The sequence below is a fragment of the Calliopsis andreniformis genome, chromosome 8, assembly GCF_051401765.1.
Source record: "Calliopsis andreniformis isolate RMS-2024a chromosome 8, iyCalAndr_principal, whole genome shotgun sequence".
NCBI lineage: Eukaryota > Metazoa > Arthropoda > Insecta > Hymenoptera > Andrenidae > Calliopsis > Calliopsis andreniformis.
This window is the reverse complement of record NC_135069.1, coordinates 2,675,505-2,702,974: the sequence shown is the minus strand read 5'-3', so window position 1 is coordinate 2,702,974 and position 27,470 is coordinate 2,675,505. Positions and strand designations below refer to the sequence as shown.

The 27,470-nt window shown below is 43.0% G+C and overlaps 1 protein-coding gene across 3 annotated transcripts in view; it reads right to left on the bottom strand.

Annotated features, from left to right (window-relative positions):
• LOC143182170 (serine/threonine-protein phosphatase 2B catalytic subunit 2) overlaps positions 1-27,470 on the bottom strand; it is a 113,782-nt gene that overhangs the window by 34,756 nt on the left and 51,556 nt on the right. For all 3 annotated transcript variants that reach the window (XM_076383013.1, XM_076383012.1, XM_076383014.1), the window contains exons 3-4: positions 10,878-11,002; positions 4,913-5,024 (exon numbers count right to left, since the gene is read on the bottom strand). In XM_076383013.1, the coding sequence (XP_076239128.1) occupies positions 4,913-5,024; positions 10,878-11,002 (237 nt within the window). The remainder of the gene's footprint in view (positions 1-4,912; positions 5,025-10,877; positions 11,003-27,470) is intronic.

Sequence of the window (27,470 nt, the reverse complement as noted above, 5' to 3'; positions counted from 1 at the left end):
TCGCGAGATATCGACGCGACGCAGGCCTCGAGTGACAGGTTCGACCAGCAATCTGTCTGGTTTCACCGTCAACAAATCTTCAAGCCTGTCCAGCCAGGAGATCCCAGGGAGCCAGTTTTATTGACAGGATATCCGTCTTGTTTGTCAGCCAGGAAGTCCAAGAGGTACGCTCGATGGCCCCTTTCCTGCCCCACCGACAACACTTCGTCATTCCACCTGTCCACTCGACGATCTTCTAGATAAGGCTCCCTGCGCCTTTTCGGTGCCCCCCTCTTTTCATTGAAAGACATTGAATCACTTGAGCCTCGTCGTTGAGTGTATTGTAAACTTTGAAGTGTATTTGGAAATTAGAAACTGGCGGATTTTGTTCTTGTGAGGAAAGAAGAAGACTTCCTCTTTCGAGGCTGAGATCTGTTTACCTAGGCCACCAGCTGACACCTGATTTTTATATTTTCATGAACTTCGATATGGTGTGGGTACATTTAGCGATTTATTGAATGCAAACGAGGGTCGAATATTCAATTTTTTATCTCGCCTTTTCTTTTATCATATTTTTACAGTCTATAGAAATAAAGTCTCCGTATTTGTCAAATGCTATTTGAGATTTCTTCCTCACAGAAGTCCAAGGATTTATCGTTCTGCAGAAAGCCCGAGGTTCCTTTCATCCCCGAATGAAAGGGTATCTCTAACCGAGAGTTAAGAACTCTAGAAGAGCAACGGAGAAACTTCTTGTCCCTCGAAAACAGGGGTAAGTCAGTAATTATGTGAAAGGCGAGCAAACGCACACGAAGCGAGGCAATTAAGGTTAACCGCGCACCCAGTGACACGCGAGTACGTTCGGTTTTCCACCCCCGCGCCCTTCATTTAATTTTCTTTATCCACGTTCAATCTGCCGTCTCCCATTTCCACTCTTCCCGTATTTGCATATCACTTGCTTCGACAATGGGTATCAGAAATTTTTAGAGATGACTCTACATTGCAATATAAAACAAAAATCAAGAGGGATAAAATTGTGTTTGAGATATCATTCTTGAGTTATTAATTATTAAAGATGCATCTAAAATATGGGACCTGTCTGACTCGATTTATTCTACTTACGCCGCTGTGTCTGACCTGGCGAGTCTATGGCGAAAGTAGAATAAACTACTAGTCAGACACTCTTCGTTCGAACTTTAGGCGTTTCTAAAACAATCAATAATTTTTCAAGTCTGAAAGTTTCCGCGTTCCCATGGCGACATTAGCGAAGAATCTGAGCTCGCGAGTTGACGCGCGTCAAGCAGCGAGGAACGCATTAAACGTGGGACGTTCTCGCTGGCAGCGAGCAAAAAGCCGCTGGCTGGTGGCCAGAGGGTCAGCGCGGCGTTTCGAAATGGAGCTGATCCGCCAAAAACGATTGTTCGACCGCGAACGAGGAAACTCGAGAGCAGCGACTCCGAACGAAATCACTTTGCAACGCGAAACGAGGTAGAATTAATTGATCGAATGTTATTTGCGATTGAGCATAGCTGCTAGTCCCTTTGACAAGTACTATTTGTCTAAGAAATAGTAACTTCTCTTACGAGAAAAGGTCCAGTCTTTCTGTGTCCCTATTTATCTCGATTTTATGTTTTTAAGTAGTACGAGTCAGCCATAAAGTCGACCTGAAGGCTGATTATCAATATTCAACTATAAATACTGTAAATAAAAATGCAAAGAGTGGGCTTGGATGGAAATGTGGTGAAAATTGACAGAATTTTCTGTGGAATCTAAAGCCAGATATTAAAATCAAAGTGAGAATAGATGGTGGCTGATCGATAGCATTGAAATCACCAAATGTGGTCAGCCCTTTTGATGCGGTCTCCCTTGGTGGGTGTGCTATTCTCGTTAATTTATTAAGCAATATCAATCGATGATACATAATTCACTAACGTTACAGGGCTTCTTTGGCAAACGATTTCGAAGTTCATTTAGTCACTTCAAATACTCAATTAATTGGTACGTCAGTCGCGCACTGTAACACGATCAAGTTATACAATAACAGCCCGATGAAGTTCCAGGTTCGCTTATGGTTGTTTAACTTTTAATCGTTGTTACACGCTGTAGACGGGAAATTGATTAATTAATTCGCGAGTATAACTCCGTCGCGAACGCGTGTGCTTAACGATTAATAAATAATGGCTCGAGCGGCCCTGTAGTGAAAATCTCGACGTGGGAAACAATATTGTATTACAACGATAACAGTGGTTTTGTCGATAATGAGTGAGCAGAGTACTGTTTTACACGCTAAAAAATTACAATCAACCACATATTGCAGACCTTTTTTAAAAAATCCATTGTCTGTTCATTGTTACGAAATCGTTATAAAACCTACTCTATTTAGTATCACAGATTTAAAAAAAAAAAACTTCTAAGCTAATTAAAATGATTTTTTCTATACAAATTATTTTATTCTGTAACTCACTCTTTTTTTAAAATTTTTTCGAAGGCCTACAGCGATATGGAGATACTGGTAAGTAAGAAAAATATGTACCTTAATCATTGGCAGTGTCACTGTCAATCGTAAAACACAGGCTTCACTTAAAAACCACACAGGAGACCCCACGATGTTAGTCACAAATCAAACAAATGAATTCAGAGGCCGACTGAGCACTGAAAGTCGAGAAGGGAAATATTTGCCCAGAAATTCGTCTCAATTAAGGGGAGGGAGAAAAAGGGAAGGGGCAGGTAACAGAATACCCTCGGCAACCCCTGTCCCCAAGCCGATTCATTTCAATCCTTGAAAGCATTTTCTTTTTCGAGTCAAAACACAACAGCTCCACCCCCAATCGTTGTCCTTCAATCGACCGCGATAGTTCCTCGGTTCTTGACTTGTTTATTCGGGTCGAAAGCTCGCAAATGAGCTTTCTGAAGTGTCTTCTGGATGTTCGACTCGCGACCGATGTTAGGAGATAGTGGAGGAGTTCGCGGGTGGTCCTCGTTAATACAAGGGCAGATGAAAATGTAATTCAGTCGATGAGAAGCGTACAAAAAACGAAAGACACTAAATCGATGGAATTGATGACACACAGAATACACTATTTCAATTACCAGACCTTCTATCTGTAATCAAAGTAGAATTTCTCGAGATAACGCAGAAAAATTGGCCATTCGTATAGGTTTGACACAAAAGAATGTCTACGCAGAAAATGAAGATTTCCTGGGGGAATTCTCTCAGAGGATTCAGCCAATCGTATAGTTTTCGCTATGCAAATCCCTAGTCGTGTCGTTCCGCGGTTCAGATCAGCTTCAAAATAGGGATCGCCGTATATTCGCTTAGCTAGCGTTAATAACAGCCATAGCAACCATTTTCCCGCGTGACGAGACGATAAGAAAAGGAATCTCGCTAGGTGGAAACGCGTTCCCTTCTGCTTCGCGGAAGAGAAGGCCATTCAAATAGAAATTCTATCCGATTCCGTGCTCCCAGAGGGTCTTCGCGCGGAATCAGCAATATCTCGGAGACTCTGCGTGGCGCAGCGGAGGGCGGCCCGTGGAAAACCGTATCGATCCTGGAAAATTGTCCGATACTGGGTCAAGCCGCGTGTATTTACGAGGCTCGCGTTAACCTGCCGCGTTACGTTCGTGATTTTAAACATCGTTACGTTTAACTTTCGATTTGCGTCCCGCGGGACCGAGCTGAGAGCATTTGAAAAGCTCCCTGAATGTTGGACTATCATTTTAATCCCCTTGATTGAAAATAGTATTAATATATTCAGTAGAAGGAAAGTGAATCAAAGAAACTTCTTCTGGGAAATTAAAATCTAATAAAACAGGAGTCTAAATAACATTTGAGCCTCAACATTTGAAGTTAAAGTGAAATTTAGGTAGAAGAGAGTTCTTGGGCATCCAATATTTGATGTTTCAAGTAAAATTCTATCAAAGTTGTTTCGTATCTCGATGTCAGTCTAGGAGCTACCCTATTCTTAGGTTTCACTAAATTACATTCCAATCACGAGCCACGCACCTCATCTCTGGAACCATAAAAGGCCCCGCCGCTTTACGATTCCAACGAAAATGCCTCGTAAACTGGATCACAGAGGCTGGTATTCGACTTTTCGAGCGAACGACTTTTTCAGCGATCATCGACCAAGATTATGTCCACGTATAGGCAGACAAAGGAGCGTTTTAGTTGCAATAAAAACGATACTAAAATCGCGGGGAGAATGCGACTCGAGGAGAATGCATTTAGCAAGATCTGATTCTGTGAATGACAATGGTGTTTGGAATATTCTTAGCGTACGAGGAAATGCATCGCGGAGATGCATCGCCGAAAATCTTTTTTACGAGCTACTTACGACACTAACTTCCCGTAATGTTCGTCCATTAGACTGAGCCGAAGGATAAAAGGGAAAACTCGAATCGAGAGCGCTATGAAAATCTCCTGCACACCAGCAGGCTTTCACCCCACGGTTGGGGGTGGCTATTGCCGTACGATTTTCTGGAAAATTCGGGAACGAGGATGGGGTAAAAGGGTGCCGTGAAAAACACATCGAGGCCATCAAATATCGACCGGACTTCATTGTTTGCCTCGAAAAGCTGTAGAAATTCGGAAAGGTTGGTGATTTCGTTGGACCGAATTGAAGCTGTGGTGTTTCCAAAAATTTCGAATTTTGTTTTCTGCATCCTTTGAGAGGAAATTTGATCTACACTAGGTTCTCTAATTTACCCTCTGTCTGCACATCATTTTTGTTCTTGCATTTTCGCCTCTTTTAAAAGAATTAAAATAACATATTATTACAGTAGTAAAAATTACTGACTGCTCTAGAAACTTGGAAGAGTATTAAGAATCTTTTTTTGATTTTTTTAAACCCAGTTTGCAGACGGAGAGTGAAACTCATTCTTAGAATATCTGTTCAAGTATTAGTGTTAATTGTGTTGTTAATCAAAAGCTACTTACATTCTTGTTTAAATGTGAAGTATTCCGTGAGATGACGGCACTCGTGGTTACCTCTGAGGAGGAAGAGTGTGTTTGGATGGCACAGTTTCAGTGCCCACAGGTACAATACGCACTGCAACAAAACAGAAACAATATTATTCCAATTCCCACTCGTGCAAAACACTCATAACACCCTCTACAAACTGAGAAGCTTTGCTACAACAATTTCACGACACCTAGTGAATTCACAGAAACAAAACCTCCCAGTCGAATGCATATTTCATTTCACCAAGTAACAGCTTCTCTGAAAAATCGACTCTCTGGACACTTCTCAGAAAGTGGCAATAAAAAATTTCATCAAAAGGTTATGCAAAAGTCAGCGTTTCAATCGAGCAGCCATCGCTTCGCGATTCCCCATAAAGAACCAATATCCATCCCCTTCGAAGAACAATTCCCCCCGTGCTTGTTTTTCGCGAAATCGAAATTTTTACAAGCCTCATCGCGCTGCAGCGATCGCATAATGCAGTGACGATCACCGTTTTGTTTTCCCAAGGAAATCGCTGGAATGGGCGGGTTTCGCTGAAACACGCTAACATCCACTTTATTTATCTCTCCGCCTGTCTGTCTTGGCTGTCTCTTTCTCCTTCCCACTTGCTCCTCGTATAATTTATAACATCTCGTGAATTAAGTTCACCGCCTCGGAACAGACACGCTCGTGACTCGTATTACGACTCTAAATGCAACCAGTCACACTTGTGATCGCGTTTCTGTCGCTTGGCAGAGGTGTTTAAAAATGTTAATACTGCCTTGTTTGTCGGAGGGGACGATACATAAGCACTTAGTTCTGAGCAAGGTATTTTATAGGATTTATAACATGCTCAGATACTGAGCTGTTGAAGTATCAATTAGATCTTTGAAGCCTCTGGCTACAGAGAATAAAAAAAGTTGGTACCCAAAAAGTGGCTCGAAAAAATAGCTTCATCTACAATTAATAATTTCCCTTTCTACTTATCGATTGTCTAGGCAAATATTGCAGAATCTGAAACACCTGTTCTTCGTCCAAGGCTTCTAGGGTACCAAGACGAAGGGTAGGTTAACTATCGAAATTCCGTTCCGTCGAAACTCGTTCACAGCGATGAAAAGAAGCATTGTTCGTTTTATTTCAAGCCTCGGCTAATTAATCGTCGTGGCTGGGCCGAGACGCGGGGACGACGAAATTAAACGGAACTGGCACGCATCGCGGAACAAAAGCGCCTACGCGAAACCGTGGTTTACGTTTCAACGCAATTGGCCAGCGCGTAATTAATCTTCCAAGTCTGCTCTCGAAACGCACGACTAACGCAAGAGCAACGCGAAGTATTCGTCGGCTGAGCCTGATCCGACGAACTAGAGAATCTTGCCAGAGGAATAGCAAACACCTCTCTATCTACGTCCTAAGATCGTGGTAACAAAATTCTGAGAAAGCTCTGGGACATCTGTTCGAAGTTCCTGAAGTTATTTAATTATTTATTGAGATTGATCAATCGAAAAGGAATTATTACTTTTGTATTTGTTACTTTTTCCTTGTTTCCTCTGTTCACGAATTTTCAAACTACCAGAAATGGGTTAAAGCTTGAAATTAATATGACGAAGGAATTGAAAGTTTAAATGAGGTTAATATATCACCTGTATGAGGACGCCAATTAACTATTATTGAAACTAATTTATTCCATGGCAATTGGCTATTATTCTACAGATATTCTAATTTATTTTACCTGCTTGACATATTAATAAGTTTCCTCTCAAGCTAAAAAATCAATGCATCGCGTTGTTAAATTTTTCTGAGGCTTATCAGCCAGCGACAGAGCAGAGTCGATAATTTATAGAAAAAAGTAATCGTGGTATAGGCGTTTCTGGCAGTAAACAATCGTTAAAAGTTGGCGGGCCGCGTAGAATCGATATCGAGCCAGAGTAGGGGGCCATCTTTTATTCATCGCGTATTCGTTAACGGTTTGTTACGAATGCGAGTATTATGGGTATTAATGCATAGGTAGCGTACGCGCCCATCCCTGCCCGCGAACAATCGTGTAAGTGGCTATGAATACGTTCGAGCACGTGTCGTTAATATTGTTCTTTGTCGTGGGCATGGTAATGGGACACGTGGAAACGTATTTTCGTTGCATTGGACGAGATGCTGGGCATTAATGCGACGAGCTTCTTTTCTTTATGTCTGAAGGCAGAGCCTGGGGGTGAATTGTAGCACAGTAATTCGCGAATTACGTGATACCAGAAAATAGAGCGGGAATCTAAAGAGTACAAATGTGTACACCTGGCTAATGGCACTGGAAAAAGAATAGCAAAGTATTTTTCAATCTCTTTTAACTCTCAACAAATTTAATATCAGTATTAAAAAGCTTCGTTAAGCTGCTAAACGACTAGCAAACATGAACTTGTAGATGTTATATAGAAACAGGCAATCTCTTCGTAAGCTCTCTAATTAAAGAAACTCAAATTCAATGCATTTCTACTAATATTTGTGCTACTATACGAGTAATATGTATATTCAATAAATGAATCAATAATTAAACATTGCTACACAAATTCTAGATGGCCATGTACGTATCATTTCACCGAACGTATCGAAATAAACCGACCTGTTTCAGCATTGAAGATCGATATCTCACAGGAGGGGTCCGTCGATTCATCATGTTCGCGGGGATGAAACGTCGATAATTAACGACAACAATAACAACAACTCGCCAAATCATTTAGCGAAACGCGTGCCTTTTGTTCATTTAGGAGACAAAGGGAGTGTCAGCTAATTACCTGTCCCCTCCACCACATGGATCGGCTGATTAATAGAAATTCGGGGGGACTGATCGATGCGCACCCCTTTTGTTCTCCCCGTTCTGGGATTATGCACGGCTGGACGCGTTATCTAGCTCTCTATTGCGCGTTATCATCGTTGTTCATCCGATCGTCACGCTGCTGCGACCAACTCGTCTATGAAAGCTCATTTTCGTTTTATTGGCTGTGTTATTTCGCGCACCTGCACTGTAGCTCATAAAATATTTGAAATAAAAACAAGAGGCGCGAGAGATTGTTTCGTTGCAGCCTGCATAATTGGATGAAACACGTGGGACATGCAGAAAATATACTTGGGAATTTTATTGGGATGACTGCATAATCTACTTATTTCCTGTCTCGGAATTTTGGTAGTTATAAAATGGAGAAGATAATTCTAGAAAGCTTGTAATTTTTAAGGACTAGGGGGTAGTTCGAAGGTGGAATTATTTTTAGAATTTTTTAGTCATGCTTTGGATTTAAAAAATTTTTTTCAGGAATGCAAAAATTGAAGTTTGGTGAAAGCCACGTTCGTCAGAGTTAATCAGTAGTCTAATTTTAAATAAGGTTGCCTTCAATACTTTGCAATGTCACGATCTCTTGTCAATTATAGTAGACTTAATTACGAATATTTAATCCATTTTTTACTAGCCTTAGAACAATTTTAAAAATAACAAGCCACTGAAATGTACTTTTATCACAGAACCCATGTACAGTATAATTAAGTAAACAAGAGAAAAGGTTACGAAGATCCTTTTCTTTCCTACAAATGAGCGATGTTCTTAAAAAGGTGCGAGAGTGAGACATTTCCTTAATAGGAACCGAATTTCTTCGGCTCTCGTGGCGAGGAGCCTTGAAATCAATTAATTTCACTTTGTTAATCCATTCGACTGTCTACGTTCGTTGCTGGCGTCCCTTTTTGCCTTGCACTCTCTTTGTGGAAGCAGTCGAGCGACACTCCCTTCTGCACCGTGCCTTCTATAATTACGCTCGAACTTTTCTCTCTCTCTCTCTCTCTCTGTCTCTTTCCCTCGTTCGTCGTCGTATCGCAACGAAATCATTTACCTGGCTATTGTTTTCAGGGCTGCGCGAGTAAAGTGGCTCTGGTACTCAGAAGTTGCGAGAAAACGCTAATACTCTCATTTAATGTTGCCTTTTTCGTTGATCCTGTTCACTGGACCTTGTTGTTAACCTCAATCAAAGGCTACAAATGGAATTTCTATTTAAGACAATAAAATGTACCAGTTGGGTTTCGCTCATTAAAATGTTCTATAAATTCAATTTCTTTTGATTAACAAAAAATTCTAAAGTATGCAAAATTGTAAACTAGAGAGGTACTATCCTCACCCCCACAGAGTTTGCTAGACAAAATCTTAAAGACTGCACTATACTTGCATTGGTTTAACTCGAAGGGTGCGTTAGTAGTAGTTTCAGAGCACAGCCTGTTTCCTATATTCCCAACTAATCGCAGACTGCAAGTTTGTTCTGAAATACTCAGCCCCTAGCTTGTTTGCGATCAGTTCTACCTATGTGTGTTCTACGTGACAGTCGACGTATGTTCTGATTGCATCCGCATACGTTATTAGAATGTGTTCCTAACTATGTTCAAACTACCATGCGATTTTAAAACGAAATTTAGTTCACTAGGTAAATCAAATGCAAATGAGTCATTTGTAACTTATCATCAATTGTCCTCCCGAAAGTCAAAAAGCATGAAGTTTCTGGTCCACGAGAAGGGGAACGCCGCAGGAAGCCAATTCCCATAAACTTCCGTTCCCATTTTCCCTCTCGACCTTCCCTCCACGAAGAAACAGAGATCTCCCCCGAATCGCCGCCAACCCAAGGAGAAAATAAAATCGTCCCCGATAATCGCATCGTCGTTTTCACGAGATAATTCCTGTAGCCGAGTATCGCGGAAAAACGAGCGAGGAAGAATGTACAGTTCTCCAGGGTCTACTCTATCTGAAACTGAACCGGAAATAGGCCCCTCGAACCAGGCACCAGGCTTGACCATCAGATTGGTCATCGAGGAATCTCCTCTCGATTTAGTCTCTCGTTTCCTCCTGTCCACGACCATTTCATTTTTACTTCCCCTTCTAAATTACCAACAAAGTGGCCCTTTCTTTTACGTCCACGTCTCTGTTGATCTTTCACCATCGTGGCCAATTTTTTCGCTAATTCCCTCCTCTATTCAGTGCACCCCTTTCCCCACTTCTCACTCGTCTTAACACACTCTCTTCCTTCTTGTTTTCAGAATTGAATATTCCACTTTCCATCGGGTCTCCTTTCTCAAACGAACCCCTTCCTTGGGACCTCCCCTTCTTTCCTACAATTTTTTCCTTCCATTTTCCTATTCGCCCTTTGTAGTCCTAATTAATTTCCCTCTTTCCTGGTTCTTTCTCTACTGAAATATTCCACTCCCTTCTTTTATTCAAGACTTCGTTTGTCCCTTTCCTACTGATCGCGTCGCGATGTCTCCTTTTCACTGTACAAACGAAAATCCTCGAGACCTCGAAAGAGTGGCTCCGTCTTTTTCTATCTCTCCTCCCCCTTTCTTATCCTGGCTCCCCGAAGAGTCCAGCGAAGCATATTGCGGATAGAGAGAGTATCGATCTCGCGGAGGCTCCTCGTCGCGTGTGCGGCAAACTCACGCAGAGGCTCGCCTTTGCGGTCAGATCCTCTTAAAACGCCTGGTAAACTCCTTTCACCCGGTTTCGTCCTTGATCCACCCGCGAGCAGGGATCCTTTTCGAGGGTGTTCAATCGCGAGGACACCCTTTTCACGCGGGGCTAAATAGAGTGATGGAGAATCGCTCTAGTCTTGCGAAAAGACTGGGACCAGCGTGAAGAAACTGAAGATTAGGGTTGCTGTGGGTTCACGTTTCATGCTTCTTCTTTTGATAACGAGTTATCTCGGTATTTTTCAATTTTTTACTGAGGATTATTTACGTTTAGAATTTTTAAATCTTTTTTTTAGAATTTCTTTTCTCGATTCTGGGTTTGTTAAGTAAATCATTTAACTTCTGACGAATGTGACTTAATAAGTAAAGGACTTCTAATTTACTGAATCTACTTTTTTATTGTGAGTTTGAGTTGAGGAATTTTTTATATTTTTCCACCTTCTGATTCTACGTATCGTTGGAAATGTAACTGCTTTAACTTACCTCGATACTGAAATAACCCCTGTCTACGTAATCACCGAGGAAGAGATACTTCGTCGAAGAGGGTGGACCGCCCACTTCGAATAACTTCATCAGGTCGTAGAACTGACCGTGAATGTCGCCACATACTGGAACATAAAGAGAAACGTGACTGTTGGATTGATGTTCTAGAAAACCAGGTCAATAGAAAATTATCGATAACTTTGGTTACTCTAATCGTCGAGCAAATAATATATATGATAATATATATAACATAAATTATACACAGAAAGGAATTATTGTACCACTGCTGCTCCTATTTAAATTTTAATTATTTTATGCATTTTCCTGACCAGCAAAATTTGTATTTAATTTCTACAGTTTATGTGCGTATTCATAATCACCAGAATTCTAAGTATTAAATCTCCTGTATCACAAATTCGAACTAAAGCGCAATTCAAGTGAAACTAGTCAACAAAGAGGCAAGATAGGATCATAGGTTGACTAATTGCAGGACGACTGTGGTGGCCAGGCAACACTATAGCCAGCGAGTGCATATTTCAAACGATTCCCTCAGCATCCTGAATACACAGCGGCTTATGCCGTGGGCCGCGTTAATTATGCGTGCTGTCGATCCCAGGAGAGCCACGCAGAGCAAGAACGCGGTAATTACCACGCGTCCTCACGAACCAGGCCACGATACACGTTTGACACGTGCCCCCTTCGTTCGCTACAGCCTCGTTTGCCTATTAGATTTTTTGTTGAAAGAAGGACATCGTTTGCACGTATTCCTTCGTGAATAGCAGCCTCCAGAAGATTGTTACGAGTTTCCTCACGTCTGAGGAAGGAACCTTCTTCTGTGATTTACGAAACGACGACGCGTGCAAGGTGGAAGTGCTCGTTACTATACTGTGTGTACAATCGGGACACAATTCAAGGCCAGCTCTTATGGCGACCTCGATACTTTTTTAAGAATTTTTATGTCAAAAGGAAATAGAGCAAGAGTGACTATTGTATGCTGGACCAATTACTTCAATTACTGTGACTCCTTTTATCTTCACATATAGTTTCTTCGACAAGTGTTACAAATTGATCCTACCAACCAAAATAGGATGCTGGAGATGCACCTGAGATACGTCTGACATGTGTCTTACTTGGAGACTCATTCTACTTCTGGCGAGCACTAGTTTAATCAGACTCAGCGATATCAGTAGAATAAGACAGTATGGTATACCTAGTCAGACACGTCAAGTATTACTATTACTATAAATTACTACCAACTATTTAAATACTGTTATCTTAACACATATAACCATTCCTTAAAATTTCTGATATTTGTTGTTGAACACCCTGTACAACAATATATATCAATACTAAACTATATAAAAGTATTCGATTATTAACACATTCGAGTCCCATAACCCACCCATTGGGTCAAAGAATAGCTCTCCCTATTAGCTAAGGACACAAGACACGAGTCATTCTCGTGCTGAAAAGACCGAGGCCTTGGCAAAACCTATAGGTCTCGAATATGTTAAACAAAAATCTTCAGTCTAACAGTGCTAGAAAATAAAAGACAAGACACAGTAATCGTTCAGTAATTGCTCCCCTCACCCTGTTCCCAAAAAGCAGAAACCATGAAATCTACAGTAACCAGCAACAAACCAAAGGAACTTGTCAGCGTTCCCTTTCCTCAGTTCCACGAGAACAATGTCCAGAACGCTGCAAGGAACGCCTAGAGAAGCGGAAGGATTGTCAGCCGCGTTCCTGCAAGTTCAAGCTCGAGGCAGGAGGGCCGATTTGCGGCTGACAAAGCTGGTTAAGCAGAAGTGGCAGCCGGCCAGTGTATACCCCCACTAAGTAAGTGCGAATTAACGTAGCTCTTGCGTGCGGGGGCGTCGACAGAAGGGCGGGGGTGTGCTGTTCGATCGAAGGGAACGCAAACCTCTGAGAGGCCGCAAGCTATTATAATCGAACGCCGATGGTCGTTTAGGAACCTGCTGGAGGATTAGCGCGCGACGAATTTCTTGGACGGGCATCTTGGGAATGAAGTTCGTTTCTGGGATTAGAGGCTTAATTGCGGTTCGACTGCACTCGGTTCTGGTCCATTTGATTCGAAGCGCTCTTTCGTGATTTCGGTTCCGAGTTGCTTGCGAAGGGGATGAGGGCTGAGATAGAAGTTTTAAGTGTCTAGAAATTCTTCAAATTAGTTCCTTGATTTTATTTTATTTCAGAGTGACTGAATCTATTTAAAAGGTTGGAGATTCTATATTTTACTAACCCTGTGTATTAGAAGTCAGATTACACCTTGAATATTGAAGCAGATTTCTACCTAGTTAGTAGCTAATGAATCCTATTAACTAATTTATATTTTTCCCCTTTTGCTAAATTTAATTTTGAATAAATTACAGGTCTAGTATTTTAGATATAATTACAGTGCAAAATTGCAGAGATCCCCAGGGACATGTTAATCGGATTTCATAAAATTCTGGCATGATTATAATCAGTTTACCCACTCTCTAAACAACCAGCTTCTATTAATGTACGCTCAAGCACGTCGTTGAATTTTTGTAAGCCGATTGGGAGATAATTAATATCCCATCGTGCATACTGTTTGCTAATTGGTTTTCGGTCTGCCAAATTATCGGATCACAAGCGAACGCGATAAATCCGGCTTTCGTAGTCAGACTACCTGTTGTGATTGCAAGCTGCGTGTCTTGTTAAATAGAATTCAATTCTATATTTGGCAAGGAGGGAGTTCGATATCGAATACATTAAGTTACTCTCTACGAAAACATTTTGCGTTGAAATAAATCACAGAAAAATATATATTACTTTACACTATCTTGAGAAACTCTCAGATGAAAATCTACTTAAATAAATCAGATAAATCTTCAATTCCACCCTCTGATTAGCACAGATTCACTGAAAGGGGCTGTCCCCGACTCGAATTGTCTCTAATTCTACAAGCTCGAGCGTCCGCTGGTCAGACGCGAGGTCCACGCACAGAACACACAAATAAATCAACAATGCACCCCTCGTACGGAGCGTTTCAAGTTAAAGCAGCCGTCCTCCGCGACTATATAGGTCGTTCGTTAAACGAAGTGGCTCGTTGCAAGGCTGCTCGTCTCGGCTGTGAAACGGTGCATAAAAATGCACTTACTTAGCCGCATAAATCGATCCGCCCTGGTATGTTTACACCGCTACATAGCGGTATATAAACCCACCCCGCCCCGTTCCACCCTCTCGCCATCCCCGCGTGCACCTCGCCCTCAGTGACGATGGTAAGTAATGTCCCTGGAAGGAAAATACGACGCCGTGTACGCGCCAGGAGGCGTGAAAGATTTTCTCGCGAGGAAATTCCCTTTTCCAACCGCCCCATTTTAAGTAATCGTTCGGCCGAGAGAACTTTGAAAAACACGAGCTGGGAACCACAGCTGCAAGTGATGATTCAAAACTCACCGCGTGGGTGGCGAAGATGATAAAAGGAGTAGTCTTCGTTAATATTAAGAAGAAGCTTGAAATATGTAGCACTAGACACGAGAAAGTCACTTCCTGTGAACTGTTTATAGACACGGGTCACGGATTTGTTTTGACACCTTCACTGCGCGGCTGCCTGGAGGACACTGACTTCTCGAATATACCTGTCGGTGATCCCTTAGGGGATTAATGACCTGATTGGTGGAACCGACCCCCCAAATTTCTGTGTCCCCCAATCAGGGGGCGACAGTAGAAATATGCACTATTCGAGAGGCAAAAAGCTACAGATCTGAGTGATTCTATTTTTTTCTTTTTTTTTTTAATGTAGGTAGCTATTATTTTTGAAAATTGAATCATGCAAATTACTATAAGCTGTAAAATAAATTTAGTAAATTTTTCACTGCAATATAATACATCTAGAATTCTTCCTTTCTCCCTGTCTGTCTAAAAAGGGGTAATTTCACTTATTTAGAGGCAGTAGAAATATGGACCATTCGAGAGGTCTACAAGGCTACAAATCTGGGTGACTTTACTTTCTTTATCCAGCTACCATCTTTGTAAACTGTTTCGCGCAAATCGCTCTAACATGTGAAATAAATTTACTAAATTTATCACTGTACTGCAGTACACATGTAATTCCTATTTCCCCTGTCTGTTCAAAAAGGGATATTTCCACTTATTTAGCCCAGTTACCTTCCACGAGGAAGCTTTTCAAGCCGACGGAGAATTGATAATGAATGAATGCAGCAGTGAATCCGCAATCACTGCTAGCTCGTTGATTTCTCCTCGGTGCACGCTGTGCAACACAGTCTGTACACGGTAATTTCAATATTTCAACCGTTAATTTTTTCCTCCATTTCCCGGGACACATTTATCTCTAGCACAGAGAAGGGATGTGAAGATCTGGTGAAACTTTTATCACCACGGATATAGAGTGGGTTACGTACCGACGAAATATCCGCGGGTAAATTTTGTTCGACCATTCCGCGTCGCAGATTTAACAGCAGAATTTTTCACTGATGTAGAATCCACGCAGTTTGGGATTTTACGCGACGTTCTGGTGAACGAAAAACGGCGAAAAAGTGGCGAACCGAATTTTGGAATGTAAACGGGATTCGAACTCGAGCCAACTCGCCAACTGGCTCGAGAACCGCGACGCTACTCACTGCGACACCGAGCCTCCCCTTCCTGCTTTGCATATGTAACGCGACGACATTTATCGCGACTGTTAATCGCGGGGAACGTTTAACTGGCACGTCGATGTGTACTTTCTGAAAATTCTTTTTCTCTAGCCGTATGCATATTTCATAAACAAAATTGCAGAGCGAAATGAAGCATGGGAGACGCACCTTACATCCATTGAAACGCTGGCTAAGCCGCGGAGAGAGGTCCGAGAGAGATCGATAGCGTCTGGGCGCCAACCGAGTCATCGCGTTCGCCTATTTTTCCCTGCTTTATTATCATTAGGGTGGTCGCGAGCGTGACTACAAATTGCACGGGCGAGCTCGTTAATCAGACCGACGTGGGAATAATTAATACGAATGGCCGGCTTTAAACGCTCGACTCGGCGCGGTTTCAACGGGAGAGTCGCGCATTAGGGAGGGACGATTCTCGCGATTTATCGCGAATCACCAGTTAACAGAAGATTGCTTATGCTGAGTACTCCTGTACTGGATTTTCGCGTGGCTCGACGTATCAGCTACGAGAAATAAAAATTCTAACTTTCAAGTTCTTCTTCTTTTTCCAGGCCACGCAGCGAGACCTGAATTTTTATTTAATAATCAATTTTAAAGTATTTTATTATCTGGTATGTTCGATCTGCTCTTAATCCTCTGAAGAGTCATTCTACTTTTTCTGGTTTCCTTGGGAATAAATGCAAAGGATTTACCAGGATTCCATCGCAGCTTACGGACATTTAAAAACGAAGTCCAATTAACCCCATTTTATTTACGAAAGTTAATCTTCAATCCATGCCAATTACTACACCGTAATCAAAGAATCTTCCTTTCACGAGCTTCAGAATTTCGAGCTCAGCTTCCAAGTGACATCTCACCAATTCCAATCCTCCCTAAATTCATTCTACCACTGGAGCCTTTCATTTCATTGGTCACAGCTCCCTTCAGAATACCTACACAATTCGAGGACTTAATTTCCCTGCTCGTCTATCCTCAATCGGATCCAGTCGCGTTTATTTCGTCAATAATTACGATTCATCGCCGGTCCCCGACTGTTCCAAACGCCAGACCGTGTTCAGTGGCTCCGTTTGACTCTCTCCGTTTCCCTCTGCCTTTGAAATCGCCCGTGGATTCTATTCTGGACACGTACCACCGTAACGGTGCATCGCGACGCTCTAAACATCCAGGTCACGATAGCGCAGTTAACCTGTATATCCGGTCGAGTCCGTTCCGCGATACGCTGACGGTGGAATTGTCGCCCCTGGAGCTGGTCATCGTTGGAATCGAGAGGAAATGGACTCTGGAGGAACACTGGGAACATTTTCACAGATTCAAGACTTGGGGAGAGTGGGTCTGGCGGATTTCATGGACACAGAAATGTGTAATGCACTCGTTCTTGCTAACTGAGCAGAACTTTCAATTTTGGGGGAAACTTTCCTAATGGTATTTACACTCCCCTCTAAAAATATTAGGATACTTGCTCGGTGATATGATATGTATTTGGGAGATACGGAGAAATCAGTAGAATAAGTTCCGAGTCAGACACAGCGAAATCTCGTGTTATTTTGGTATGTAAAATCATCCCTTAAAATTTTCTGATGATTGACTACTTATATTATAAACTGGAAATACATTAAATACAGTAGATGTCCTAATACTTTTGAACGGGAGTGTAGGTGCAGGGCCATTTAGATTCGCTAGTGATACAGTAGAATTAAAATAAAGTACAGAGGATTTTCCTGAGAATTCTCCCTTGGTCTCCAAGCAATCAACTCGCTCCAATTTTCATAATTTCTTTTTTAACGTTGTCTTGGGTTCTATTCGCTGGAGATCGATAGGGGGTCACCCTAGCCACAACCGAGAGGTCGAGAATTTATCGGCGATATAATCCGAATGCAAATTATCGTCTCCTAACATCGGTCCACAGGCGCACTTAATCAGTTCCAGCACGATAGCATCGTGAAGAGCCACTCTGGCTCTAAGAGAAATTCCCAGGGCGGCTCTCACAATTAGCTTAAGCAACTTCTAAGCACAATGAATGTTGGCCAGAATGGCTCGACTTCCTCGGACGTACTACCGCATTTCCCTCACGTACGAAGCTGTTTCTTCGGCGTAGAACCTCTCCAGGATCGTGGGGAAGGGAAACCAGATTCGCCAATGGATTCTACGGGCAATTCTGCTCAAGAAACCTGTTTAGGGGAGGCATGATTCCGAGTAGAACTTCTACTACGATCGTTAAGGGTCTGATACTTCAGCTACTGCTCCTGGAGCTACTTGTTTAACGAATCACGATTATACCTGGAGATCAAATTCGAGGCTGTCTGAGGATTTGAATGCTACGAGAATTTGAGGACAATACTCTCTTGTTTGGGAATTTGGATGGTTCTTGGTACTTTAGTAGAACTGATTACATAGATTCTGAGGAAGATGTACTCTGAGTACGCGAGTAGTGTTTGTAGTACTGCCTTGAATTGTTTTCTCAATTTCCTTCGCTTCCAACCCCTACTAAAACAGAGATGAATTATTGATCCCGGATATTTCCTACTTCACGCAATCTTCTTATATTAAACCTTGCACTTATTATAGACTACCCCAGCATAAGCGAGTTCCTGAAAGAGGAACGTGAGAAGAAAGGAGATGGTCCTGAGAAACAGGAAGAATAGCGCAGACTTTATAACAAGAGAATACTATGCCGAAGAACTCCACCCGAGCTTTATTTCGCTTAAACGCTAAAGATATCAGAAAGAACACGGAACTTTTTCGAAAGTTCGTGAATACCCCGCGAATATTTCCAGCAGAATCTCGATACCGCTGTTAGATAAGAAAAAAAACGAACTCGCCGCTGATATCGGTAACAGTTATCGCCTGGCGAGCGAAGAAGAGATCCCCGATAAAAGGAGTTCCTGGTAGAGTCACGGCGGAGCGTCGTGTTGGCGTTGGTTCTGGCGGAAGTCGTGAAAACTGACTTCCCCAGCGACGAGGAGAGTCGCTGCGGACGGGACGAAGGGGTCAACTGCGTGCTGCTGCGGCGACACGATAGCCGGAACACGGGGGAAATTAAAGTACGTAAGCTGGAAGAAAGCAGGGGACGAACTGTGAAGTCATCGATGGGGGAGATACGTTTCGAGTGGACTACCACTGCTGAGTTGGTCTGACCTTACTTTTGGGGTGAGTCGAGGGGGTGAGGAGGCCGAGAAAATTCTTGGGGTTGAGTTTTAACCTTTGGACATTTCTAGAGTTACATTGACCTGAAACTTAATTGAACTGAAGAGTTGAAGAATACATATTTCTCTGTGTCTGACTAAAGGCATATTCTACTGATTCCTGTGTTTGACTAAGGATTTTATATTCTACTTATTTTTCTGTGTCTAGCTACGAGCATATTCCACGTATTTCTGTGTGTCTGATTAAAGACTTATTCTACTCATTTCTTCGTGTCTGACCTGTGTCCTCTGACTCGTATTTATTCTACTGATTTCGCTAATATTTATGCTAAATAATTTCGTACCATGTAAATCTCTATTGTGTCAGTCATACCTTGAAAAACGCCTGTGGAAGCAAAAGATCACTAGCAGAAAACAAAAGGAATGTACCTACACTTGCAAATCCCCAGGAAACAGCGCGCCCCGCGCATAACACGATACGAAAATATTCGCCGCGTAATTTACGGCAGCTCGAACGACACGGCGTATCATCCGGATTTATGGTGCTCGTTAAAATTGCCCATAAAAGCTTGGCCGTGCACGGGGGAGCCGGCGCGGATTGCTTTTTCGGATTAAACGAGAGCGATGCAACCGAGGCTGCGATGCACCGTCGTGCATTCTATTCTCGGCGGAATATGGGCTCCCTCCTTCGTCAGTGCCGCGCGTAATAATGCAGCCAGAGTCGCGTTCCCGTGCAACGAGCAACATTTGTCCCTGGGAAAATGCGCTCTGTCCGCCCGCGGGGGCGCGGAATAAAAGTCGCGCGTAACTTGCTCCGCGAGCGAGATGCAAGCCATAACTCCTGCTTCTTACGTGTCCCCGTGAGAGCCTCAAATGCGAGCGTGGACGATGGACCTGGGAGGTGACCCTGGGTGCAATCTAGTCTAACGAGCTGATCGTGAGGGCTTGATAGCGGGGCTAATAGGTGTGCGGAGTTTTGTGGAATTTATGCTGGTAGTTTTAATTGAATAGATTAGGGAGGTTGCAGGATTTAGTGGTAGGTGGAGATCTGTAGTCTATCGATATAGGCTCAAGGGAGTCTCAATGCAAGAGACTATTATTTGGGGTTAAGTAGGATTAAGGTGTTTTATGCAAATTTGAAATCACTGAACAAATGATGCAACCCTACTCTAATTTTACACAGGTTACACAATATTTCATCCTGATCCAAGTTCCTGATATAGACTTCTGAAAATGATCCTCGGTCACTAGTAGCCACTTGCAACCTGCGTCAGAATCAAATGAACCGACAGTACACACCTAAATCCAGTTAACGTGGGCCAATTTCCTCGACTTAGGGATAGATCATCTCTCGGTGAGATGATTCACCATACGCGAGCTGGCAAACTGTTCTGCATACCCAACGATGCCCTCACGAAGGGCGGAGCAAAGCACTATCAAACCTTCTCCATGTGATGGTGTCACCGTCGCATCGATCGCCACGGAAATTGATTAATAATTCCGGGGACAGGAGAGAAACAGAGCGTCACGAAAGTTATCGCTTTGATCCTCCCCCATCGGAAAGTCGTTCTCGTTAATCCACGTTGGATTACGGTACCGTGTCGTTCGAACCTGTTCTAATCCAGTGCACCCTCATTTTCCAGGGGATGTACGCGCGAAACACAGGCCTGCACAGGCTGAAACGCATTCAAGGCCGCTCGACACGCATGCAGATGACGTGAAGACGACGCTGCACCTGTGATTCTGGCTTTATCCGAGTTATCAATCACGTGCCTGTCCATTTGTCACCCGTTGACAATGGGCAAGCACTCCAGCAAGGGCACCACTGGGAGGGTTAAAAAGGGATGATGGAGTTGAATAATTAAGGCGATGGATTTAATCCCTTTGTACTGCAGATATTTATAGATATAATATACAGTAGTTTTAGTATGATTTTTTTCTTTTTAAGTTAGCAATGTTTGACAGAAAGGAAGTATTTTCAATATTTATTGCATCTAGGGGATTGAATTGTTAGAAATGGTGGAATTGAAATGTCTGATCTAAAATATTAAATAGCTATCGTAGAAAAAGAGTGATCAACGTCAGAGATTCCACCAAGTGGAGAATTCGTATTTCGTGTGAAGACTCCTCTGCGATGCAATCGGGTATGCATACACATTGGGCGAATGAGAAGATTAGGGGGATGTAACTGCAGCTTGCAGGGCGCATAAGCTGCAGCTGGCCTAGCTCAGATTACGAGATCGTCTGCCTCTGATGAGATGATCTCCCTGCGCAACAGCTTCGATGTAACTGGTTCGATGTAACCTTCCCCTTAGAAGCACGTTTCTCTCCTTACCAATATTACTATCTTCTAAAAAATACTACCGACGCGACTGAATTCTCATAAATTCTAGTCTCTCTCAGAGCTTCAGGTGGTCCAAGACCCGAACCATGGCAAACTTGCTCGAGGATTAACAAGTGACTCGACTAGCAAGGGGTAGCGAGGCAGCGGTGTCTAAAGATAGCCAAGAAACGCGTGACCATTGCTAGAGAACATCAAAGAGAGGGCACGATTGTCTGTGATATAAATAGATCGATCGAAAGTGTACGTAACGCGGCGTCGTCGGGTCGTCGATCGTGCGACGTTAAGAATTCACGAGGAGCGGCTGAAAATCGCGTCGGATCGGGCTTAGGTCGTACGTCAGCTGTTCGTGTGTGCACGTGGACGCAGCTACGTGGCCTTTGACACCACAATTTTAAGCTGTCAACTTTGGGCCTGACTGATCAACACCTTGTTACTATCCTCAGGCTCGAATTTGATAGACAGGAGTTCTTGTGTCTACGAATTTTTTTTTAAATAGAAATGCAAAGTAGGGGTGGATGAATCATGATTAAGAGTATCATGGTTACTTTGATCGACTTCTGAAACAAATTACACGAAGTACACGTGTACTTCAATATTTAAACGATAATTCTGTCCACGAAAGTGGCTTGTTACAGAGGGTTAAAGAGCAACAGAAGCGGTGGCAAAGGTGTTCCCAGCTTCTAGATTTCCCCACAGCCCAACTGTGTATTTTTCATCAAAGAAAACTCTGTTTCCATTGTGGAAAGTAGGAAACGACCACATTGCCATTTTCTAGCGAATCAACGTGGCCCTCGGGGCACTAGCAACCCCATTTCTTTTTTTCCTCCCCTCGTACCATCGCAGAGCCTTGAAATATCGTGTTATCGTTTGGTCGCACACGTGCCAGGGCCAATTTCGATTAATCGGTGAAACACGCGAGGGTCACCTATTGGCTTGGAGGAAACTTCTTCGGGGAGATTATCGAGGGTTTTTTGGCAGGTGGAGAAGGGAACGTTGCACGAGAAAAATCGTGTGCGATTCGCTGAATAAAATCTATTAAACAAGGCAAGAAGACCCTTTCGTGTCTATTCCAGAGGGCCATCAAAAAACCTTCGAGGACGAAATGCGTTTCTTATTATGGATCATTATACGGCTGTTACGTTGCGGGGGAGGAGGTTGGGAAGGGTGATTTATTTTTTGAGATTTCACGGCGGGGGTTGGGGTCGATGGTTTTCTAGGGGGTTGGGAAACGTCTTCGGGACACGAATACAAATGGTTTCGTGGACGAGACGTCCCTCGGCGCCCATAAATAATTACTTTACAGTCTCGCAGGCTCTCGTTTCACTTTTACCCCCTGCCGCCACTCGACTTCATCGTTTCTCTAATCGTTTATCGATCGCGAGGTCACCGATGAACTCGTTTCAGTTTCTTAAAAAGGAGCTTGGAAGCCTTTGGAAGCAAACATTTAAAAGAATCATCAAATACAAAGTTTGGAGAAAATTAGATACGAAGAGGACGATGTATAATATTAATAAATAAATAAAAGTAGATGAAACCTCTGAAAGTTTACCAATGGTTTCTTCATATTTAAACGAAATGAAGCACAAACCAGAAAATGAAAACGAAATCGATCTCAGCTCGTCCCATCTCATTTCGCTTCTCCTTCCAGAAACACAGGGGTTCCATATCTTGTCTCAGGACATGTGAATCGCATTCGAGAGGCACAGCCCGACGAAACAGCATCAATTTTTGATAAACAGAAAATGAAACTGCAGAGAGGGGGTGGAACGAAACGGGGGACTAGATTGCTGGTCGTGAAAAATGCAAATGCAAAGAACGAAGACGACAAAAACCACTGTGCATTGGTCAAAATTGTATTCTGCTGACTTCAAAATATTCTAAAGTCCTCTCTGTCTCAACCCACTAGAATATTCCAAGTTTCAATTATGTATTTACTACCTTGCGATTCACTTTCTTGAAAGATCTGAATATTTAAAAATTCCAGACACAAATTGCACTCAATATACCTTTCTCTTCACTTTACTAGAACAACAGGAATTTACTTAAGTTACATTATAAGTGGAGGAAATGTAATAATATAAACTACTTCAAGTTGCCTCTCAAGTACAGATATACTTCAAATACAAAAATACAGAAAATCAGATTGCTAGATAACATATCAAATACCTCGATAACATGAATGCTCAAAGAGTCCTGTTTCCCAGATCTCTTAGTACACGTTTTAGTGAATCACACATCGACCCAAACGATACAGAAACTCCAGCAATCTGGTGTCGCAGGAATCAGCGAGAACTCCAGCAGTCGTCGCGACCTACCCCCTTCCTAGTGACCCAAAAACGGGGTAACTCGAGCGCGGAGAGGGCCGTGGGGGCTTGTTCGTTAAGAGATATTTATTTGTTCCGGGCAATTTTTCCCAGACGGTCCGTATTTCCCTCTGCCCTCGGATATCTGCATAGGGGTCGAGGGGCCAGGCTCGCGCGATAACCGGAGCCTTTAATTTCCAGCGCACGTAACGTCCAGCGAGAACAGGCGAGAAGAGTGGCTCGGTGGCTTTCTTTCCTTCGTTCCTGCTTTCTTTCGAGACTCGACTTCGCGAAACCTTATCTCCACAGGCCCGTATCTCGACGAACGATGGAATACATGCACCCTCGCGTGTCGCGTTACCGCGTACAACGTAAAACCTCACCTCTGTCGGCCGTGGCTGGTTAAAAAGGGGCGACAGCCCCACCATGGAAATACATTATCGCGCAACGAGAACCTCCCTTGGTCTACCAGCTGCTCCTTCGTCCAGTCGGAAGGAATTTATCCGCCCCGCGGGAGCGCGAGATATTGGCCCTGACACTTCAACCGCGATGGAACTTCGTTGGTCTAATTATTGAGGCGCTTTAATCGATAGGGTACCTTGCCTTGAGTCGTGGATTTCAGGCTTTCATGGCGAGGAAGTGAATAGGTCTCAGAGCTGAGGGTTTTGGGTGTGAACTGTGTACTCATGAAAGAAATTTCTATAATCGAAATTATTCAGATGTAGCACATGGGTCTGATAGTTAGACTGTGGGTTTTTGTAATTATCAGATCAATATGCAACATCTGAATAATTTCTTATTTTTATAAATACAATTACAGATATGGTAACCAATTATAAATTTAGTTGACCTGAGAAATATTTAATTTTTACATATATGGATTTTATATTTCTTGGGATATTAAAGTTTCCCTTAAGTGTATAAAGATCCACAATCTACTGATAGTACTTCAAGTTACTCGGTACACCTAATACTAATACGTCTTTTTTCATTATTCCAAACATGTCCAAGGTACTCACTGAAGCCAGCACGCCACAGTAATCTCGCTACGCACAGTGACTGGTGTGAAAGATAATATCAGCTCTAAAACGAGTGTTTCACGTTAAATAGCAGAGGTCACTGGGGGGAAAAACCAGGGGAAATGTCAATGTCGGGGGTGGTATCAACGCAACGAAACGAAAGGCGTCTTGGAACCGCGATCCCGAACCTTGCCAGGCGTCCTTCAAGCCAGGGGAATTAAAACTAACGAGTTTAATGGTAATCGAGCGAAATGATCGCGGCCGCCATTTACGGAACAGCGGCTCGCGGCAATTATTCTTAATCGTTAGTCTTAATGCCCTCCGTGCGACTAGTTCGCTATCGCGTCGACGGAATCGCGCAAGAGCTAGTTGAAACGCGTGATTTAATAACAGAGTAACAAAGCGAATCGCGGGGACGAGCGACCACCGTGAAACGTAATGCCACTGAATTTTCTTTGACAGAGCCAGCGAAGAGGGTTCCTTTCTCTGGGCTCCGCGGGGTGGGATTTCAATTCGAATGGGCTTGGGAAACTCGGGGAAGTGAGAGCACGAAGAATAATGAAATTTTCGGTATATGAATTGTGTATTTTATGGCTAAAATAATCGAGGTCTCCTGGAACTCTGACTTAAACTGGGGGACATTAAAAGTGTCGAAAAGCCTGCACCTCTATATATAGCGTTTGCTTATAGACTTTTGATTTGGTTTGAGCTACGAGGTCAGGAGGCGTGGGAGGTCTTAATTCTGGTTGAGAGTTCATTTTTGTTTCGTTTAAAGCCAGATAATTCCACGGTGGAGATAAAAATAGAGACATTATTGCATTTTTATTCTCAGAACTCTGTGGCTAAAATAGCGGAAAAATATAGGAATACACCTGGGATTGCAAAAGATCCTTGTATGGATCTCAGGATTAAGAACTGCCATTATAAATCGCCTAGAAACTAGAAAATTGGAGAGGCTACCTGCGCTTGACAAACACTATACGACGAAAGAAGGCTCAATTTAGACTGACTAGACTACTAGACTACTTCAGAAAACTTTCAATCAAGTCTCAGATAGCTGATGCATTTATCAGAGACTCTCTCCATTCCTTTTCCTCACCAATAAGAACTCCTCTGCTACCTTCCACCGATAATCTCCATTAAAGCTGACGAGGATAACCGAATAACTATAATGACCAAACCCTTAAGTGAATTACAGCGTACACTTAGGAGCATCCGATTCCCTTATCAAGTATTCAAAAAGCGAAGGTTCGATCCCTACCAGGGAGCCTGAAGTAGCAAATGCAGCATGGTGGTCCAGGTTCAGCCAAGCACTCTGCTTATTAAGGGTGAAGTGCAGTTCAAGGCTGGAGCTAGGGCGCAGTTGAGTTGTCTGAGAGAAGTTCGCCATCGCGCTGGATTTATCGTGTCCTCAAGCCGAGATGCGACGCTCGTAAATAAGGATACAGGGAGGAAATGAAGTTCGACCGCGGGTGTCCTCGACGGATCATCGCGCGATTTATCGCGCAATCGAGGGAGGAGTCGCTCAATCGTTACTTTTCTCAGAGAAAATAGGGAAGCTGAGATTGGAATATGACAAAATCCGAAGAATATGTTATCCAATGCCAAAGTTGCATTTCCATTTCATCCCCATCTATTTGTGATTACAATGAAAGGAGACACTGTTCCACTTCTGTCACATGGCAATCCATTTCAATAATTGTAACATATGAAATAGCAAGGGCTGTTAGAACAGTGGAACTTTGTTGTAGAGTTATATGCAGTAACAGGGTTGAAAAGGCGTGTAAGGAGGAGGATCTACGCTTCCTCTGCAGTGTCTACTATTTCTTTAGACAATATAGAACACAAGGTTCGCCAGCAACCAGCGACAAGTATCGAGGTCCCGTACTAATGAACGAAAATTCACCGATAATCGTGTTTGCCAGTGCCATCCCTTTGAGCTCGTGTTTTGAGGCGTCCATCAACGCGTTTCTCGATGCTGTTTAGCCCCGAAAAACAGAGAGTCGATCAATATAGTCGGCAACACGCGTGCTGGCATTTGCAGGAGTGCTACGAGGAGGTTCACCAGCGAAACGCTGTCTGCAACAATGACATAACTAAAAAATAATAATTTTTCATTTTTAGAGGGCCGAGGCGACCCATATCTGACCCAAATGGCCTCTTAAAGCTGAAGGAAATATGATAATATTACAATTTAATGCAAAAATCAATGTTGTTATTTAGAGCAAAACCTACTCCTCGCCATAAACTCGTCTATAAACCGAGAAACCATATTACAGGAGCACTGAACACTTGTCGAAAATTTCATGATCCCTGCTTCCCGATTCCTTACTTTCTCGAGTCATCTCTGCCAGAGAATCGTCGCATGGAAATAAAATCCTGCAAACATATTCTCGGGGAAATGAAACGTGCAGACGGGCCGCGCATCGGTCGTTCACACGACCGATCGAAACGCGAACGGAAAATCGAAAGGGAATAGCGATAAGGGGCGTGGGTTCTCGAATTGGATTGGCACGGAAGGGAGCCGTGCTAAAAGTCTGTGGCATATTGCCAATACACTGACTTCCGAGATATAGACCTCTATGTACATCTATCTACGTGATAAAAGAGGCGGCCGAAATCGATACACACGAGACTTCCACGTGACCTACGAGATTCTTCTTTTATTAACCATCGATGCCCAGAGTCGGGGACATCTGAAACCTGTATTAACAAATTTGAGAAGGTTTAGACAAGTTTGAGCAAAATTCGAGCGATTTGGAATGATTTTAGCGAGGGTTGGAGGGAGTGCACCCTATCCACTAATTTTTCTAATCGATCTACGAATTCCTCCAGCTGGAAGCCTCCCCCTTGCATCGTCCTTGATCTTCACGAAAGCCCAAAGTCTCAGGACACACCCGAGCCACGTGGCGAATGGAACTCAGCCTCGAGTCACGAACCGAGAAACCAGACCCTCACCGATTGTATCTCTTTGATTCCGTCTGATCGTTTAATCGTTTACGTTTAATTGGTGGATGAGCAGATAGGGGGACAGGGGATTAGACTTTATTATCTCGCGGGATAATTCGCGCTAATCGGGCCGAGTTAACGCCGATGGCGCGGAAACTTTAAACGCTTAGATCGTGGTCGCGA